At 42.2% G+C, this 20,258-nt stretch overlaps 2 protein-coding genes across 2 annotated transcripts in view; one reads left to right on the top strand and one right to left on the bottom strand.

Annotated features, from left to right (window-relative positions):
• Positions 1–349: 349 nt before the first annotated feature.
• srp54 (signal recognition particle 54) lies at positions 350–15,663 on the bottom strand. The gene is made up of 17 exons (XM_080784896.1): positions 15,577–15,663; positions 14,782–14,878; positions 13,266–13,363; positions 12,002–12,093; positions 11,603–11,687; positions 11,132–11,236; positions 10,087–10,153; positions 9,869–9,926; positions 9,623–9,773; positions 9,371–9,519; positions 9,128–9,228; positions 8,502–8,588; positions 8,267–8,340; positions 7,771–7,879; positions 6,867–7,037; positions 5,973–6,068; positions 350–1,376 (listed from the first exon to the last, which is right to left on the bottom strand). Exons 3-17 carry the CDS (start codon positions 13,341–13,343, stop codon positions 1,285–1,287), a joined length of 1,515 nt encoding a protein of 504 aa, XP_080641022.1. The 5' UTR covers positions 13,344–13,363; positions 14,782–14,878; positions 15,577–15,663; the 3' UTR covers positions 350–1,284.
• Positions 15,664–16,871: 1,208 nt separating this feature from the next.
• LOC308329031 (uncharacterized protein) overlaps positions 16,872–20,258 on the top strand; it is a 6,146-nt gene continuing 2,759 nt past the window's right edge. The window contains exons 1-4 of the mRNA XM_080783189.1: positions 16,872–17,083; positions 17,830–17,951; positions 19,192–19,330; positions 19,918–20,039. Of these exons, the coding sequence (XP_080639315.1) occupies positions 16,987–17,083; positions 17,830–17,951; positions 19,192–19,330; positions 19,918–20,039 (480 nt within the window). The 5' untranslated portion in view covers positions 16,872–16,986. The remainder of the gene's footprint in view (positions 17,084–17,829; positions 17,952–19,191; positions 19,331–19,917; positions 20,040–20,258) is intronic.

Below are 20,258 nucleotides of genomic sequence, written 5' to 3'. Positions count from 1 at the left end.
TGACTTGGAACCTGGTTCCAAGTTCTGCTTATTAGCCTATCGTTGTCACTTTCAGGCAGAAATCTGCCATCACCACATTATTCTAACTTTTGTTTTCTCCACGAAAACAAACACGGTGAAACACCATACTTGTTGATCATGGCCGAGTCACCCAAAAGCATCAATCAAAACGAGCGTCTTTCAAATCAATACCGCCCCCATGTGGCAGGGTCAGGTTAGTTTCCACATAGCCTCGATACCCAGGCTCCACCCGACAAGACAACTGTAGCCCGCATTGCAATGCCCTGGGCATATCTAGTCTTCCGACTCTTCCAATACTTTTATTCACAGCACCACAAAATCATTTCAATCAAGTCTTAACAGAAGAAGTTTAATGTTGTTTTTTTACATTAAAAACAAAGCACACAAGCCATATTAAAATGTTGCAATACAAATCTTTATTAGAACATGACAAAAATATTGTCACAAACTAATTATTATGTTGTATTATCCCTCCCAGCCTCCTCGAAACAACTAGTACAGTTAACTGTACAGGTAAATAAACCTGTTTTTTTTATAATCTTATACACAAAATACAAATTAAAGACTTTTATTATCATGGTGACCATCATCATCATCATCATCATCAACATATCTCCACCAGTTTTAAGCTGAACATATCAGAGAGTTTCACTGGTTTTTATTTAAAGTCCCAGGGTTAGTTTTACCCCCCTTTCTTTGAACAGTAGAAAAGAACCGTGGTTCTCAAAGAGGGGTCCGAGAGGGGACCCCCAGGGGTGCTTGGAGAGGGTTCCAGGGCACGTTATTGGCTAGATTAGTTAGAAACCAAATGGATGGCCCTGTAACTCTGAGTGTGTACAACATTGAACCAAATGGACCCTTAATTACGGATTCATTTGGTTCCATTTGTACACTCTTCAGGCCCCTTTCTCCACCAAAAGAACTTTGGTTCTACAACCGGTTTGGTTCCAGTTCCAAACCAACCTTTAGGAATCTGATTCTGAACCAATTAATTTAGTTCAAAATTAGGCAGGGGAAAAAAATAACGAAACCAGGAAAAGGGGCCTCAGAGTTATGGGGGGGGGGGGTCCGTGTGGCACTAATGATAACCAAACAGGGGGGTCCTTGAAATAAAATGGTTTGAGAACCCCTGGAAAAGGAAGAGACGACAAATTCAACCGACCGACTGATGAGAACAAAGTGTAATGTGGCAGTAACCTGGCCTAAACCCCCCCTCCGCCGTACCCCCCAACCCGTGCATGGTCACATGACCGCTGGGCGTGGTCACATGTTGTTGAATCCCATCATGCCCTTCATGTTGCCAGCGGCTCCTTGCTGGAACTGTCTCATCATTGACTGGAGACCGGCCATGCCACCTGCGCGCACACACACACACACACACAGACACACAAACCACAAACACACGGACAAGAATAAAACACAGACACAATGTAATGTCAGTGGTGAAAAGAAGTACTTTTTTCCCCAGTAACCCAGAAAATAAACCTATAAAAAAAGAATAAAAAAAAAGTAATGCCGCGTTCACACCAAGGAAGCTAGAAAAAAAAGCAAAGCTAAAATGATTTTGAAGCAGATTTTTTTTAGAAAGTGGGCGTGTACAAGGTACCTGTCAGTCAAGCGGCCTGGACAGGCCTTGAGACGAGAAAGAAAACAGGCAGTCCGAGCAGGCGCGCATTTTAAAGTCTAAAATGTAAAATAGCGGCTGTAGAGGAGAAATAATTATATATTTAATATAGTGATGCACTGAATATTCGGCCGCAGAAAATATTCGGCAGAAAATGGCTAAAAATGCATTTTTGGCCTATTCGGTTTCAAACTCAGGTTAATAAGTGAGGATACTAAAACAGCGATATTCAGTTACACTTCATACCAATGATACTGTGCGGGTGTAGGTATGTTAAGTGATTTTCAACATGGCATTATAGGCAAAAGCTTTCTAAATCTTTCACATTTTCCAAAAATCTACAAGCTTGTAGGTCAACAATCTTTGCTATTTCTTGTACAACAAAGTATATAGTGCTTAAGTGGCATTCTGGACTAGACCCGTCTGGCTGGAAACATTGTGGTTGCAAGGACTGACCTTCTGACCTTTCAGATACAGGACTGTGTCACAGTCATTACCCGGTGATTGAGAGATAATTTATTCTGTACTTACTCTGTATAAACATACTATTTTAACTAGTGATGCCCCGAATATTCAGCCGCAGAAAATGTTCTGCAGAAAATGGCTAAAAATGCATTTTCGGCCCATTCGGTTTCGCCCCGAATAGGCAGAAAATATATCACCGAATAGTGTATGCAATTAATGCATTCAAAAGGGCTGAATAAATGGACCCATAATAGTGATTATTATTCAAGTTACGTTTTGCCATAAACATTTATTTTGCCATAAATCAGGTAGCTTTAAGGTACGGCCATGACAGCAATGGTAGGAAAAAAGATATATATTAATTAATATATTAATATTAATCATATTCGGATATTCGGCCAACTGTTTCCTATATTCGGTATTCGGTTTCGGCCAAGAATTTCCCTTTCGGTGCATCCCTAATTTAGTTACATCATAACCTATTTATGGATGAATAAATAATATAATCTTGGTAAACATGCTTGTAAATAACGAACGAGACCACGGACCGGATCTCGATCCTCCCTCTTTGACTCCGGCTGAAGTGCTCATCCGCTCTCCTCTTCCCTGGGCCATGAGCAAAACCCTTGGGGCTATTTTTTTATTAAAACAGCTTGTGTTTACGTGTGGGTTCCGGACATTCAGTCGCGGTGCTGTCTATCTGTCACTGACCCTCCTCGGCTGCCTATATCGTGGCAGTAGGAGGCCGTTCCTCCACCACCCCCCGGACCCTCACCGTTTACAGCACATTTAAAGTTTGCTTTTAATTAGCAGATGGTGTGAAACTTGGCCAACTAGTAGGCATACTTTTATTACTTCATAAATAATCAATATCGCCGGAACGTAGTCCGGTGCAACAGGTGTGTGTGTGTGTGTGAGAGAGAGATATTGTTTACTTAACATTAACAATAATAGTTAATAGGGCCATTATATCTCACACACACACACGGTGCACACGACCGAAAGAGCACGCTGCTCATCCCCTCCCGAGTCCCCCATTACCCCTGTTTGGGGATAAAGACAGGGGGTCTGTCCGACACGAAAACCGGTTTTGACTATATTGTTTAGTTCTTTGTCTATAGACTATCTATATCTGCTAATTTATGAACCGTGTGTGTGTTTAGTCCACGGTCAGCGTCAGCGACGGGGCTCCGTTGTTCACCTCCAGTCGGTGGAACTGCAGGGGGCACTTCTCCCCAGCCACCGTGCCAGTCCACTGGGAGAGAACTGGTTCGCATGTGACGGAACACAACCTGTTTTCACCACATCGACAACTTGTTGCTCATATAAACCTTTATTTCTTTCCATAAATATGCTACGGTCTTGCCAAATATTCATTCATATTACATATACAGCCCTTAAAGTAAATAATTTAATTCGGTGTCGGTGCGGTCAGCAATCACCCCCCACCGGCAAAAAGATACTTTCTGGCCTTGACAGCCCATACATCCAAACAGAAAAGTCCTGTCTGATTGACAGCCCATACATCCAAACAGAAAAGTCCTATCTGATTGACAGCCCATACATCCAAACAGAAAAGTCCTATCTGATTGACAGCCCATACATCCAAACAGAAAAGTCCTATCTGATTGACAGCCCATACATCCAAACAGAAAAGTCCTATCTGATTGACAGCCCATACATCCAAACAGAAAAGTCCTATCTGATTGACAGCCCATACATCCAAACAGAAAAGTCCTATCTGATTGACAGCCCATTCATCCAAACAGAAAAGTCCTATCTGACATGACGTTAAACTCACCTTGCCACTCGATTTGTCACTGACTTTATGCATGCACATACCCTCTATTATCAGTCACTACTAAAACCAAGGACAGCTGTTTTCAATTAATCCATCATGGCTAAAATAGAGTTTGAACTATTGCATTCATAAAATAAGTGACATAGTGCCACTTTAAGTAAAAGTAGCAATACCACAATGTAAAAGTACCGTAACAAGTTAAATGCCTGCATTCAAAATGTTACTTGTGCTAAATCTGTCAATCTTATTTTCACAACACGTGGCCATAACGTGACATGCTTGCCAGACATGTTTTATGGGGGGGTAATATAACATATTGCCCTACTGCCCTAAAGGGACCTTGCTTTATAATGTCACTCACTCTCTCTGACACACACACACACACACACACACACACACACACACACACACACACACACACACACACACACACACACACACACACACACACACACACACACACACACACACACACACACACACACACACACACACACACACACACACACACACACACACACACACACACACACACACACACACACACACACACACAATGATTCAATCAATCAGCATTGTGTTTCCTAAACAGGGATGAAAGTGTGACTAAGAGAAAACGTATTCTTACATGTTCTCTTAGTCACACTTTTATCCCCGTTTAGGAAGGAACACGGTGTGACAGGCTGTTGGTTTGGGAACACCACATAACAGGTTTATACAGTCAGTTGCTCTACATTCTATTTAGATTCGCACTCATTGACTCGTCAATATCAGAGAAAACAGTGCTTCCTTGATGTTCAACGTCTTCACTGTGAACCGTGTGTGCCAATCCATGCTTCATTTTCTATCTGGCCGACATACGTAGTAAATGACAGAATGCTGATCAGCCAGACAATACACCAAGAGTCATTCCCCACTTCACGGCGAGAACAACAGACTAAAGTAAACTGTAAATGTAGGTTTTATGAAAAAATATCAGATGGTAAATGGTGCATTTATTTTTCTTTTTAAAGATTAGTTTTGGGCTTTTCTGCCTTTAGTGATAGTTATGAGTGAAGACGGACAGGAAAGAGGGAGGGAGAGACGGGGAGAAAAGCCGCAAAGGTCGTCATGAACGGGACTCGAACATGCGACGCGCTGTCAGGCCAGAGCCTATATGAGGCATGTGCTTGTTGTACCGCTAGGCTAGTGGGTGCCAAATGGTGCATTCTTATATTTTCTATTTATCCAAACAGCTCTTTACAATGTGCGTTGCATTCACACACCGAAACCATGCAAGGCACCAGCCTGCTCATCGAGAACAGTTAGGGGTTCAGTGTCTTGACACTTCCACAGTAACTCAGGAGGAGACCAGGATCAAACCGGGAACCTTCCAATTCTCAAGGCCCGTCACCCACCTTGATCAGCGATCTGTGCCAGTAGGCTACTAAAACCCTGAGATGATCACAACTATTGATATGGCAAAATCTAAAGTCATAAAGATTTCCTGTGTCCCCGCAGGAACCTCTGGCTTCAGACAGCCCATAATGAGTACAAAGTCCATATTTATATGTAGTAAAAACAAGGCAGGACTCGGCTACCCATTATGCAACACATGACAAAACATAAACAATTATAGTGCAGTCTGATGTAAAGCCTCATCCATACGACGGGATGGCTTGTCAAAAGGAACAGATCTAAGCTAATGTCGATCTTGTGTTTCTACACAAACTGCACTGAGGGTGAAAATCACACGCATGTCTCCGTTCTGAGTGACGACCGAGGTCAAATCCTCGTCCACACCACAGTGATCGGATCGCTGTAGCCGAACCCATTATCTGCGATAGACCAACGCTATTGCAATGCTCTGCAGGCCGCACTGCTCCCTTTTAGGCATATCGTGTGAACACACAGACCATCACACTCACACACTTCACCTTCGTGCAATATTTCAGCCTCTTAAAAAAAGGGAAAAACTGTAGCTGCTAAGACTCTAGCTGCTGTTCACACAATGCATACTAGATTAGAAGAGAAATAATCCATAGCTGCAGCCCTAGTAAAAATAATAAGAAAGATTGTTACCCATGTGATGCAGGACTCTGGGGTCCATCATCTTGGCCATCTGCTGGTTCAGCTTGGCCATCTGAGACGGGTTCACGTTCTTCGACATATCTCCACCTGAAAGCACACAACACACAATGTCAGCAGCATGGCAAGAGCACGGGCTAAACCCAGCCTGTGGTGGAAGTACTCATATTTTCCTTACTTTTTGCTATACCACAATGTAGAAACACTCAAGTACAAGTACAAGAGTACCAAAGGTAAAAGTGCTCAGCAGAATGGCCTAACTTCTGCATAATGTGTGTTAATGCAGTGGTTCCCAACCACCTGTTTTCCTTGGAGCCCCCCTCCTACTAAGTGCTAACATCTGAGAAAGCTGAGACCACGGCCCACATGTATGCGAGCGTGCACGCACATGTTATACATATGTTACGCTAACCATTTTTATTACATGGCTTGGTTGAATGCTTGATTCCGATTGGTCAATCGCTGAATTCAGCAGTCTGTTACCGACACCAGCTGCGCCCCGCTGATATTACTGCCGTTTCTAACATGACAGCCATGTAAACGCACACACAGCTTAACATTGCTCTCAAAAATGTTTTTGAAAACATTTGAGCGAGAAATAGACGAAGCAGTACCCGAAATTGATTCCATTTGATCAACTCACTTCCTTGTTTTCCCGACAGTGCTCCAGCCCTGCAGCTGGGCAGACGCAGCCAGCGCGACACTTAAGGAATACTTTTTTTGTTGTGTTTCGGGTCAATTTATTAATTTACGTTAGGTAGCCATGTAATAAGCGTGATAATATCCGATATATTATCCCTCACATATAATTGGTTAACGTGTACATGCACAACGACTCATAATACTTTCGACCGGCTGTGATTTGAACGTAAAAGGAGGAATGTGAACCTTTGAAGAGTCCTTTGATGCCTCCCATCTTCTTGACCATCTGGGCGAACTTGGTGTACTGGGTGAGCAGCTCCTGGACGTCCCGCGTGGCCACACCGGCCCCCCGCGCCACCCGGGCGATCCTGTTGGGTGCTTTACTGAACAACTTGGAGCCGTCCTTGTTATCCAACTCTGACAACGCAACACACACAGAGAACACGAGATGCTTTTATGTTGCACACGTGTGTTTTTTTATTTTATTCTAATTCACAACTTTTAGCTCACGATTTTGTAACCCATTTTTTCACCCGGTGCCAATTGCCTGAGCTGTAATCCTCTGCCAACCTGGGGAGAGCCCCAAACTGAGCTCATGCTTCCTTCAATATTATCACCTGACAGGTGATAAGAAGCGTTTAGGACGTAGCACGTGGAAGGAACACGTTATTCCAACCAATTCCTTTCCCGGCCATCAGACATGTATTTATTCATGTATATAGTACGATATATATGGTCTAAATTTGGCCATAGCCGCTTGCCCAAATGTGCCAAATGTCACATTTGTGATGACGCCTATGGCGGTTTTTAGCCCCAAGGAGTGTTTTTCGTGCAAAACTAATGCTTGAAATGGGTATTTCTTATATAGGTTGTCAATATTATGGTCACATATACCTGGCGATAACTGGCATAAAGCTACTGAATTGGAAGACTTCTCATGTCAAAATATAAACTAGAGACATGTAGGAATACAAATAAAACATTTTATGGTCACCTTAGGCTTAGGTGGTACAAATTAATGAAAACATCAGTGTTGGCCCCTGCACCATTAGGCGAGCGAGTCGCTCCACCTTCAGTCGACTCAGTGCCATCCGAGTTATCGTAAATCGTGCGTGCGTGTGTGTGTGTGTTCACGCTAGTGCATGCGTACCTTGGTCATTCATACTGTCCATGATGGTCATGAGTTTCTTCAGTCTGGCCATGCTCTCCTGTTCATTTCCTTTACTCATGAAGTCACTGCCGAACCCTGGAATCATTCCCTACAGGAACACCACACACACACACACACACATTAGAACGCACAAGGACTTATTTTCTATCGACTACAAACCCCATGAAGCCTTGAATTCAACGAATTCATGGAGATTTTAGTTTTTGTCGAATTCCTAATTTGTCGACAGACGGCAGAAGATTTGCAGAGTATCCCACCAGTCATCATTATTGGCCCAGGAATGCGACAAATGAATTCAAGGCTTTATGGGGTGTGTAACTGATCGAAAATAAGTAATTGTTTGGGTGAACAACTACTCCTTTAACATGTACTGTACCTGCATGACACCGTGTCTAGAGGTCAAATTGAGCTCTCCGTCTCTCTCTCTATGCATATTCATTGTATACTAAATGTATTATTTAGTACAGTGTTTTACCATAATCTGTCCAAATGGTCCCATCTTCATGATGTTCTGAAACTGCTCATACATGTCCCGCAGAGTGAACTGGCCTGCAACACAACACACACACATTAATACTGTGTCGCATTCAACGACAGGCAGACAGGCGGACAGACAGACAGGCAGACACACAGACAGACAGACAGGCAGACACACAGACACACAGACAGACAGACAGACAGGCAGACAGGCAGACAGACAGGTTTCTCACCATGTTTCAGTTTGTCGATGAGTTCCTCATTGTCGTCCAGTTTGAGTTCGTTAACTTTGTCGATCAGACCTTCGATGTCTCCCATTCCTGAAACCAAAACCAGTATTCATGAGGGCAGGGCAAAGAAAACAACATTCAAGAAGCAGTAACCGTCTTAACTTAATATTTCTCATGTGGGTTAATAAATTAATCGAGGATTTCGTCTTTTCTCGTACATCAATGAATCTCAGATATTCTAATAAATCAATTACATTGGATTAGTCTGATTAAACACTCAACTCTGTATTATAATTTACTGTACTCAGCTTAGATGTTATGAAACCATCCATTACATTTACTGCAGAAACTCACTTCCAAAACTACATTTTCACAATGTGCTCATTTGATCATATAAATAGAGGTTAGCCAAGGGTTGAGTTCATGTGTAGGTAGCTATTCTGGGCATGTCATAATTGGCAACCACTCTGTGAAAATTGGCACTCTACAAGGTCACAATGTGTCACAGCATCTTATAGATTGGGTGTAGAGAGGACAGTGGCAGGGATCCCATTCAATGAAGTACATTAGAGTGGTTAGGTTTTGTTTGCTATTAAAAGTCATGCGTTTCAGTTTCAGACATTAATTACCCAGCAGTTTGCTGATGAAGGGTTGTGTTTTAAATGGCTCAAAGTCATCGATGTGTTCTCCCGTTCCGATGAAGATGATTGGACTCTTGGTTGCAGCAACACTGGAGAAACACCGAATACAATGTTAGTGCTCGAGAGATTACCTTTACACTGCTACTAAATATAATACCTTTACACAGAGTACTATAGTGTAATACCGTTTGTAGTGTGATGATCTGAGTACTATGTGTAGTGAGTACTTACGCACTGAGGGCTCCTCCTCCTTTGGCGTGTCCGTCCAGTTTAGTAACGATGACCGAGGCTATGTCGACTTTGTCTTTAAAAGCTTTAGCCTGAGACTCACAGGCCTGGCCGATAGACGCGTCCATCACATACACTATGTTGTCTGGTTGCTGAAAACACAACACACACACACTGTCAATCCTCTGCGCTATAATTATATTATTTTTGTTGTGCCGCACAACTATTCTATAATTTACAATATATAATACTGACCACAGCGTTGGAAACTTGCAACATCTCTTCAAACAGAGAATCTTCTTGTTTGTGTCGTCCACTGGTGTCAACGATGATGATCTCAAAGTTCTCTGTTTTGAACTTTTCTACTCCCTCCGCGGCAATGACCACTGGGTCCATCTCTGTGTAGCTGGAGAGATGAGACACATAACAAAATGACCACTGGATCATTACGATCATATATAGAAAACAGTGTCTGTCTGTCTACTCGTGTGAGTATGTTACCTTCCATAGAAAGGGATTCTGGCTTTTGTTGCATTCTGTTTCAACTGATCAAAGGCACCTAAAAAAGAGAAAGAAAAAGATTTAATAAAGATTAAGATACATTAAAAATGAAAGAAATTAAATGTCACACAGACAGAGACAGGCAGGCAGGCAGACAGACAGCATATGTACCAGCTGACAGACAGACAGACAGACAGACAGACAGACAGCATACGTACCAGCTCTGAATGTGTCGGCACAGATCAAGCAGGTCTTCCATCCTTTTCTTTGGTAGTAGTACGCCAGCTATAGACACAAGTTCACACAACACACATGATGTCACTGTGATGTCATCTGTTCACTGTCTTATGTCAACATATGTTCACGCTTAAACCCAGTCCAGAGCAATGATTCGCGACAGAATTAGTTGTGACTTGATAACAACATCCTAAAACTAGGAGGAGCAGGAGCAGAGAGAGTTTACCGATTATATGGCACTTTCCTCCATCTTGTCTTCTGCCTTCATGCAGTAAAAGAAAATAGACTTAAGCTGTGTGTGCGTTTGTGTCTAAGGGGCGGCGGTGTCTCAGGGGGTAGAGTGGCCAGATGGGAACCGTTAGGGTCGAAGTCCTTGAACCCCTAATTGCTCCCGATGTGCAGGTTGGTGCCTCACATGGTTTCCTCCGGCATCAGTGTATGAATGTGTGTGTGAATGTAATGCACAATCTATGTAAAGCGCCTTGGACGCTGTATAAATGCACCATTTTGCCATTTAGACACAAACCCACAGCACCTGTGTGTGTGTGGTGAGAATGTGTTTGAGAGCAAGAGAAAGAGAGAGAACATACGGCAGGTTTCTCCACGATACGACCGGTGTGTGTCATTCTTTTTGCTAATTTGGTTGGAGTAGCTCCGTTATATAAACATGATAATTCTGCCAAAAGGTGATAAGCAGATCTTATGTCTACTCCACCCTCTCTGCCACTGTTTGGTTGTTTATGTATGGGCGAGTGAGTTCTCAGAGAGAGTGGTGGTATGTGCCAGTTAAACGTTTGACAGCTTCTGCAACATTTTGCTTGCTCACTTACGACGCAATGAGACGGCATGCCGTCTGCAATGCTCTGCAATGGTTCCATCATGCTGTGAATCATTGGTCTGGTCTGGGCTTGTTGTGAGAACAATGTGTGCGTCTGTACCTTATAGGTGGTGGTTGTAACCATGCGTGTGTGTGTGTGTGTGTGTGTGTGTGTGTGTGTGTGTGTGTGTGTGTGTGTGTGTGTGTACCTTAGAACAGGTGGTGGTTTTTCCACTGCCCTGCAGACCAACAAACATGATGACGTTGTTCTTCCCCTTGGTTGGAGTCCAAGCCTTGACACCTGGATCAACCAGCTACACACACACGTACGCAAATACACACACAGTTACCTGGTTGTTCTTTTCTGACAACAAAATGTTAGCAAAGTATATTACGTCATTATCATACCCAGAAGTTATGCGAGAAAGCCAACTGATTGGCAAAAAAACTATTTTCTAGCCTTGACAGCACATACTGTATCCAAACAGAAAGATCCTATATCTGACTGCATTAAACGACAAACGATGTTAAACTCTCTTTAAGCATGCACATACGCTCTATAATATCACATGTAGTAGTAGTACTAGTAGTATTATAATAACCTTTAGTAGTATAGTAAGAATGCAGCAGTATTAATACAGTAACGGTTAAATATACATTTATAGTTGTAGTTGACACACCTTCACCAGTTCTTTGAAGACAGCATGTTGGATCATCCTTCTCTTGTTGAGACCAGAGGCCATCTCCTCCAGGTCAATGGCAGACCTTCAAGAACACACACACACACACACACACACACACACACACACACACAGTGACCTTCAAGAAAAACACACACTGTCTATGACCGACCATAATTCACATTTAACCCTGGTCCGACTCCTCAATGAACTCCAGTGTTGGTTTTCTATTCCACCCGGGCCTAGTACTATTACAGTTGGTTTTACTTAGTACATAGTAATACTGTGTATAGTACATGTGAGTTGTAAAGTATTGTTTACACGGTATAGTGCAGTATGACACAGTTATTGTATGACATAACATAAGTCCAAGTAGAGCAGTACTGCAGTAGTACTTACTTGACATTCTCTCGCAGCTGTTTGACAAGTTTAATGTTGACGTCGGCCTCTAACAGAGCAGCACAGACCTCCTTCAACATGGAGTTCAACACCTGGACACAGGACAACATTCACATCACGGTCCGAGCCATACATTTATCCTCTACAAGCTACAAATGATACAAGTCCTGTTTGTTGCAGATTTGTTTACAAAGCCTAAAATAAAAAAGGTCAATCAAGAAATTATTTGTAGACAAAAAAGTTTTTTTTTCGTTGTTGTACTGCTTAATTCCCAAAAGGTGTAAAATGCAGACTTGCAAAGAAAAAGATTCCAAGGCACTTCCATCTTTGGTGAAACAAATTAAAATATGGTTTATTGATGAGCAAGGCAACAAAAAATACCAACACGTTTCGACAGTCTAAAAATATATTATTTGTATGACCATTAATCGTCAACTAAAATGTCAGCCTAACTGCCCTAACTGTCAGTAGGAAAGGAAGCTGTACTATGGGGTCTATGATGTATAGGATTGGGGCCGATTCTACAAACACCTTCTAAATCCTGACCTAAGTTTGCTGAGAAACTTCAAATATTTATTCAAAGATGACAAAAAATACATGTCGCTATATATACTGTACATACATAGCTAGCAACAAGAAACCCCAAAAGGGGTCCCCCAATTGAGGCTCAACCAATCAGGCTCTGCCATTGGGCGGAATTGATTGCCAAGTACACTTTTCAGTGTGCAGTCTTCACACACAGGCACATACACAGATCTCCATGTGGGACACCGGCTGACAGTTAAAGCAGGTGCTATGACAACATATATCACTAGGTTCCCAAGTTGCATCGTTCCCAAGTAGGCCGGTGGCCGACCGTGACGGGCACGTACAGGTCTAGTATGGGATAAAAACATTATCTGAAACCTGACGTTATATTGTATAAATCCATTATTTGGGGCAGCGGTGGCCTCTAAGGGTTAGAGGAACGCCCTTGTTGCCGAAAGATTGCTGGTTCGATTCCCCGGACGGGCAGGAAAAATCTGATTGGTCATCACTCACCCAACACCGCTGTAGTGCCCTTGAGCAAGGCACTGAACCCCCAACTGCTCCAGTGGAGCTGCCTAGTGGCCAACGGTATACGACTGTGGTTGTACTGTTGTCAGCTCCCAGGTTTGAATGTGTGCGTCTGTCTGTGTGTTTCCATGTGCAGGGCGTTGCTGAAAATGAGCACTTGTGCTCAGCTACTACCCTGGGTAAATGAAGGAAAAAGAAAGAAAATTACCTCCTCATTGATGATGGTGGCGTTGCTGAGGGACCTCAGCGCCGAGGTGATCTTCCTCCCCAAGTCGGCGAGCACCATGGTGACCGCGCGTCTCCCGCCTGCAAGACGAAACCAGACAGACGCATGGATTAAAGCAAAGATTTAATCTCACGACTGAAACAGTGTGCCCACACACACTACTAACGTTGTTTCTTAAACAATTAACAATATGTAAATTATTAAATTATGTTTCAGTGATATTGTTCCTGCCAATCAGGCGAAGAAATCACACTGAGGTTTTTGCTTTTACATGAAATATCTGAGAAGATTAGGGTTTATGGAAAATGTTTCTACAAGCTGTAGAAAGGGCTACTTTGGCTTATTCACTTTTTTCAGGGTTTCCTGCACAATGTCCGAACATATAAAAGTACTTTAAAAAAGAAAAAGAATATTATACTTGCGGCCAGTGAGGCTTTTTTTTTTTTTTTTTCGTTTATGCTTTGGAATATTATTTTATGCCTCCCCAGTGGCTGCAGTTTCTCCCCAGTGCCTCCCCGAGTGCCTCCCCAGTGCCTCTCCAGGGCCTCCCCAGTTTTTCCTGCAGGAAATACTGTTTTTATGTGCATGTTTCCGACAAGCGCTTCCAAACTCCAACACTTTTTTGACACATAGTAGCTCATAACATGTCTAAGGTGGATTTTTATGAAACAAACGCTTTGAAGATTGAATGAGGATAATTTAAGCCTGCCCTACAGCTGCAATGTTGGTGAGTTTAACGTCGTTTAATACAAGCGGATCAGACTTTTCTATTTTGGATTAATGGGCTGTCAATGGAGGGTAGATTTAGTTAGTGAGAACTCGCTAACGCACTGGACCAGGGCTAGTCTAGATTCATTCAACCCAATCAGGGGGAAAAATCTGTTGCAAATGAAGGCTTAAGGCCTATTCATAGTCCAGTTTTGGGTGAAGAGGTGACCACTGAAAAAACTACAACATGAGGTCACGCTGCGGGGGTCCCCGCTCACACAAACACTTCTCTCGGAATCTGTATTTACTAACCACCATTTCGGATGGTGGTCACCTCTTCACCGAAAGCTGGACTAGTAGTACCGCCATGCCCATGACGTCCATAACACGAGGTCATAATAATATTAATAATAGCTCAAATTTATATAGCTTTTTTCTAAGTAGCGGTATACAAAAACACTAGGAATAAACTTTATTCAAGAAAAGAAAAAAAGAAAAAATAATAGAATAACATACATAAAAGGCTAATAAAGGGAGGGGGGACATCTTAACCAGACCTCAGTTGGGGAAAGCTATTTTGTAGAGGTGGGCTTTGAGTCATGAGCCATGGCTAGTCGATCACTGTTGATTTAATAAAGTTTCCTGGGAGCAACTACACAGTGTGCGGACAACCCTCCTTTCTCATTGTGCATATTTCTTTGTTCGGCACCTGTAGAATTTTTTTGAGATGGGCGTGCTTCCCTTGAATCCCTTTGGACCCTATCTTTAGTCGTCAGTGACATCAACTTACCGGTACTAGATCAGGCGTGAAGATCCAAGTCCTACTGTGTCTGTCCTTGGAGATGAGGGGGAACCTTCCCCAGATGTTCTCCAGACAGAAGATCAGCCTGGACATACAGACAGACAGCAGATCTCAAATAATGGACCGACAGAAAGATCAGTCCGACTCCAGACAGACAAGACCGGTATTGACAGGCACAATACCAGTTTCGACAGACAGGGTTACTGTAGTAATTCGGTAATAATTGACGCAGACAAAGATCACATTGTTTAACATGTTTTGCTTCTAATACGACATGCAATCTTAATATCCATAACTGAATAACAACACCTTAGCTTTGTATCATTCATCTACAACCAGATATGTAAAACAGAACGGGCAATCATGTTTAGTAAAAGGATGTTGTTGACAAAATACGTTTCTTAGCTTAATCAGCTGACGCCGAGACTTCACACACAAACCGGTTACTTATGCAATTCTGTGACCTTGGACTGATGTTTCTGTTCTGCTGACGAACGAGACGATCAAATAAATCCCAGGTGAGGTCCAACATGTGTTATTATTATTCTCAAAACCAAACTAAACAAGCCCCACACACCACAACAACAACAGCCTGAGCAGCAGCAGGTTTCAACGGGTCACCAAACGCGATGTAACGCATCGGGTTAGCATCGATGCTAACTGTGTGTTAACAGTTCGGTTCGGAGCTCGCCTCGGGTCCAGCCCGGAGGAGGTTGGGTCACATTTTCAGACACATTTAGACCTCACAGCATCGTAGATGTTATGATGTATAGTTATATTTACCAGTAGAATCTCTGGTGTCAGTCTGTTGAACGCTGATCTTCACAGCTCTCTCAACACAAAGTGATCGTCATCAAACCTACAACCGGAAATAGTCATAATACAGTGTTGCCAACTCTTGTGAGAGAAATCAGCCAACCCAGCTCCAAAAACTTTTGTTTTTTAATTAATATTTGTATTTGTTTTCAACATATATTTAAAACAATCCTACATGTCAAAATAATAATATTAATTATGACAATAATAAACAAAATCAACAACATACATAACAAAACAAAAACAGACAAACAGAGCACTGCAGCTTAATTGTACATTCAGTGAATCAAGCCAACTCTTGTCGAGAGAAATAAGCCAAATAATAATATCGCCATATAACACTAATAACTAAATATTTGACGCATTTGTCATTATAAATTCTATGTGTGTCTATAATTATGAATGTTTTGGTCATTTATTATACTATTCCACACATAGTTGGGTCTGGTGTCTCAACTATGTCTATTCAACCAAACCTATGGTACTATTTATAGCATAAACATAAAAGAAATGTTGGCTTGTTTGATATTCAAACAATTAAGCCACCACTTATGGCATTAGTGTACTTCCGGGGTCGTGTTTATTTTTGTTTCAAAGATAAAATAAAATAAAAAAGTACAAATATGATATAAATATGAATAACAACACACCTCTCAATTTATTTATATACATAAATTATATTATATAAATTGTATTTGAGACATTGTAGAAACGAACTCGGAAGTGGCCGCCTTGTACTTCCGGGAGTGAGTTGTGTTTACTTCACACGGTCTTTTAAAGGTGGACTGAAACTCCAACGATAATAAAATGATCAAAATATTATATTATTAATATTATTGATCATAATGATCTCATCATTGGTTGAACACCGGAGGGATATTTATTTGAACACTCGCAAATGTAGTGACACCACACTCCTTAAACGGCTATATATTTTTCGTTCTTTCAAGTTTTATTTTATTCTCGAAATTACACTGAGTAATTAAACTCATTTCCAGTGTCGTCGAGTAATACAATATAGAAAAACATCACAATACAGATCAGGAAAAGAAAAGAAAAAGAAGATCAGGAAAAGAATGTGAATTACATAGGTTTACAAATAAAAAGCCAAGACACAATTCAAAACGATCTAAAAACAGTTAGTCTGTATGCTCACCAAGGTTTTAAAACAACTCAAGGGTACCAATGTGGGAAATTGTATCGTGACTCCTCCTTAAGAAACACCACGTTCCTCCTTAAGAAACACCACGTTCTCACACTGCCAGTCACTGGGGACAACAGTCCAAAGCTACTGTACACACTTCATTTATTCCCTTCTTGTCATATTAATATTGTTATTGTTTTGTTTTTATTATTATCATTATCATTATCAAGACAATGAACTTTTGGGACTCAAAAGCAGAGATCCATCAGCTGCTTTCCAGGGTGGATCCTAAAGATTTGCCCAGACTCTTGGACTGGATGAAAAACTCAGGTAAGGTTTGTTTTTAAAATGTATCATCATCAACCCTAGCTTTAAAATAGCAGATCTACAAAGCTCACAAGGCATCTCGTTGCTTGCTTGCTACACATCGGGTTTACACCCTGGCTTGGTGACAGGGAGGCACTACACTACACTACAATAACTGCTTTGTGTTCACTCTTACAGTATGTTTTCTGTTAGTAATCCCCCCCTGGCTCTGATGTTGTATTGTTGTAGGTTATTAATAACTTAGTTAGTTTGTTTGTCTTGTTTTTTATTGTACTGTACTGTACTGTAATGTAATGTATTGTATGTCTATGTACTGACTGTTATAAAGATTTCTTAATGAAAAATAAAATACAAATAAAAACAGAGGGGAGTCTGCAGTGGTTCTCAAAGTAGGGTCTGGGCACCCCCAGGGGTCCTTGAGGGGGTTCCAGGGGGTCCCCAGCAAAATAAGTTAATATAGCATCAGTTTAACCACTTTACCTTTTATCTATCAGCTACATGACAAAAATAGCCGATCTACAATTCATCTGCTAGTTAAAAAAAAAAACATTCCTATAGCCGGAGTGTTTTTCGTACAAAATAAATGCTTTTAATGGATTCAGTCATGAAAACCCCCTATAGTTTACTTACCATGTTTACTATAGTTTACTTACCATGAAAACCCCCTATAGTTTACTTCAAGTAGAATGACATTTTGTAAATTGTGTGTGCGTGCCTGCCGTGTGTGTGTGTGCGTGCATGTGTTCCAGATGAGCTGGATGACGTTCTTGTTGACAACCAGACAGTGATTCTTCAGAGCATCTCGGAGGACCTGAGGGGGTCTCTGCCCCTGGACGCCATGCTGCCCTGCGAGACCACCGCCATACAGCGAGTAAGACTAACCAGGGTCTGTGATAGGGCGAGACCACCGCCATTCAGCGAGTAAGACTAACCGGGGTCTGTGATAGGGCGAGACCACCGCCATTCAGCGAGTAAGACTAACCAGGGTCTGTGATAGGGCGAGACCACCGCCATACAGCGAGTAAGACTAACCGGGGTCTGTGATAGGGCGAGACCACCGCCATACAGCGAGTAAGATTAACCAAGGTCTGTCATAAGGTGTTGCCAGTTGCCACACTTGCCAGAGAGCCGCGGACGTTTTCTCTGTCGGCCAGCTTCTTTTCAGTTTTTTTAGACAGCTGGTGGATGGAAAAGAAGCTCCACCCACGCGGCTGACTGCCGCGGGGCAAGCGTTTCCGGGAATCTGCCGCTTAAGTGGAGCTTAAAGGAGAATTCCATGCTAGAAGGCTTTCTTACCTTTATTTGTAGTTGTTACGTCCCCACCAAAGAGGTCCAGGTGTTATTTTGTGCAAAACCTCCTTATTGGCTATTTCCCCTACCATAAGCCCTCAATGAATTGAGATGAGATGAATCATTCAATGCAATGCAATTCATTGAGGGCTTATGGTAGGGGAAATAGCCAATAAGGAGTTTTTGCACAAAAAAACACCTGGACCTCTTTGGTGGGGACACAACAACTACAAAGAAAGGTAAAGCCCTACACACACCGGGTGCACAGCGACGTAAAACACAGCTTCTTCTTTCCGCGGCTGTCGGCCGTTTTCCGCTCAGGTGTGGAAACACTGTCATAGGGCGAAACCACAGCCAGAGTAAGATTAACCAGGGTCTGTCATTGGGCGAAACCACAGCCATACAGAGAGTATTTATTTTGTCCTGATTAGTACAGGATATTTTTTTGGGCAGTGGTTTGAATGATTTATTGATTGTTTGATTGAATGCTTTATTGGGCAGAAATGTAAACAGTTCAGAGTACAGTTCAGACACTTAGGGCCCTATTTTCGTGTATGTGTCTTTTTCACCATTTTGAAAACCATTTTTGAATAGTTCAAATAATGATATGTATTTGGCTGAGGACGTCCCATCTCAAAAATATTTTTCCACTTTGAGAACAAATGCTGTATGCTTATAAATCTTAAGAGAATAACATAATGGGTGCAAAAGTAATCAATTTAAAAAAGAGATCAGTAAATCAAGCGATTGTTTTTGTACAAAGGGTTACTTGGTCGGATCACTTGGATGAAGTGTTGCATGGCTGTGTTTGTGCACGTCAGACTCGGCAGCAGTCTCATCCTACGGTGCACGTGGACTCCTTCCTGTACGATGAAGAGTTGGTGGACAGACTGTGTGACGAGAGGAAGATGAGCAGAAACTACTGTCTGAGCTGTGGTTCACACAGCACCGCTCCCCTGGGTACGTACGTAGTTTAAACTACAGTCTGAGCTGTGGTTCACACAGCACCGCTCCCCTGGGTACGTACGTAGTTTAAACTACAGTCTGAGCTGTGGTTCACACAGCACCGCTCCCCTGGGTACGTACGTAGTTTAAACTACAGTCTGAAGTGTAGTTCACACAGCACCGCTCCCCTGGGGACGTACGTAGAAACACTTTTTCCAGTCCTGGAAAATATTTTCTGCTATTGATTTTGTTAATAAAAACCTTTCCAAAACATTTATAATTACTCGTTTACGCATGATTGCAGTGTAATGTAGCCTATACAGGGCGTAACAAAAATAACACCTGCTGCACCCCAAATTAATATGCATTTGGCCGCAGACCCCAGTCTGAAAATGCAGTGTGTCGGCCAAGGATCACCAGAAGAGAAGATTTATGTAAAATAATATAAAATCAATCCAAAATCTCTTGAGCTTGAAGATCTGCTGTTTTAGAAAAGGCCAACATATAAATGGATAAAGTGGTTCAAAGGATTGTGACGCTGTGTATTGTTAACTGCCATACCATTAACATTGTATTAACGGTGTGTTTTTGTCTGTCTGCAGAGTTCATCTCTCACTCCTTTTCCATCCCAGAGCTGCGCTTCCTCTTCCACAACGTTCTCCCTGACCTGGCGGGGAAGCTACTGGTGGATGTAGGCTCTAGACTGGGAGCTGTTCTCTATGGGGTGAGTAGATGGACTGGGAGCTGTTCTCTATGGGGTGAGTAGATGGACCGGGAGCTGTTCTCTATGGGGTTAGTAGATAGAATAGGAGCTGTATTCTATGGGTTGAGTAGAATAGAATAGAATAGAATGATGACAGAAAGGCGCATGTTTTTATGTTTCAGGTGTGTGTGTGTGTGTGTGTGTGTGTGTGTGTGTATGATTCAGCTGTGAATGTTGCAG

Source organism: Protomyctophum bolini (genome assembly GCF_963924005.1).
Source record: "Protomyctophum bolini genome assembly, chromosome: 15".
Taxonomy (NCBI): domain Eukaryota; kingdom Metazoa; phylum Chordata; class Actinopteri; order Myctophiformes; family Myctophidae; genus Protomyctophum; species Protomyctophum bolini.
This window is presented reverse-complemented; position numbering and strand designations above follow the sequence as displayed.

What these genes read in the sequence shown, in the direction of transcription:
- srp54 (XM_080784896.1), bottom strand. Translation starts at nt 13,343, where the DNA reads ATGGTGCTCGCCGACTTGGGGAGGAAGATCACCTCGGCGCTGAGGTCC. An exon ending in AAACCACCACCTGTTCTAAG is followed by an intron (nt 10,154 to 11,131) that starts GTACACACACAC and finishes TTGTGTCTATAG; the next exon opens with CTGGCGTACTACTACCAAAG. An exon ending in CTTCATCAGCAAACTGCTGG is followed by an intron (nt 8,589 to 9,127) that starts GTAATTAATGTC and finishes TTTTGGTTTCAG; the next exon opens with GAATGGGAGACATCGAAGGT.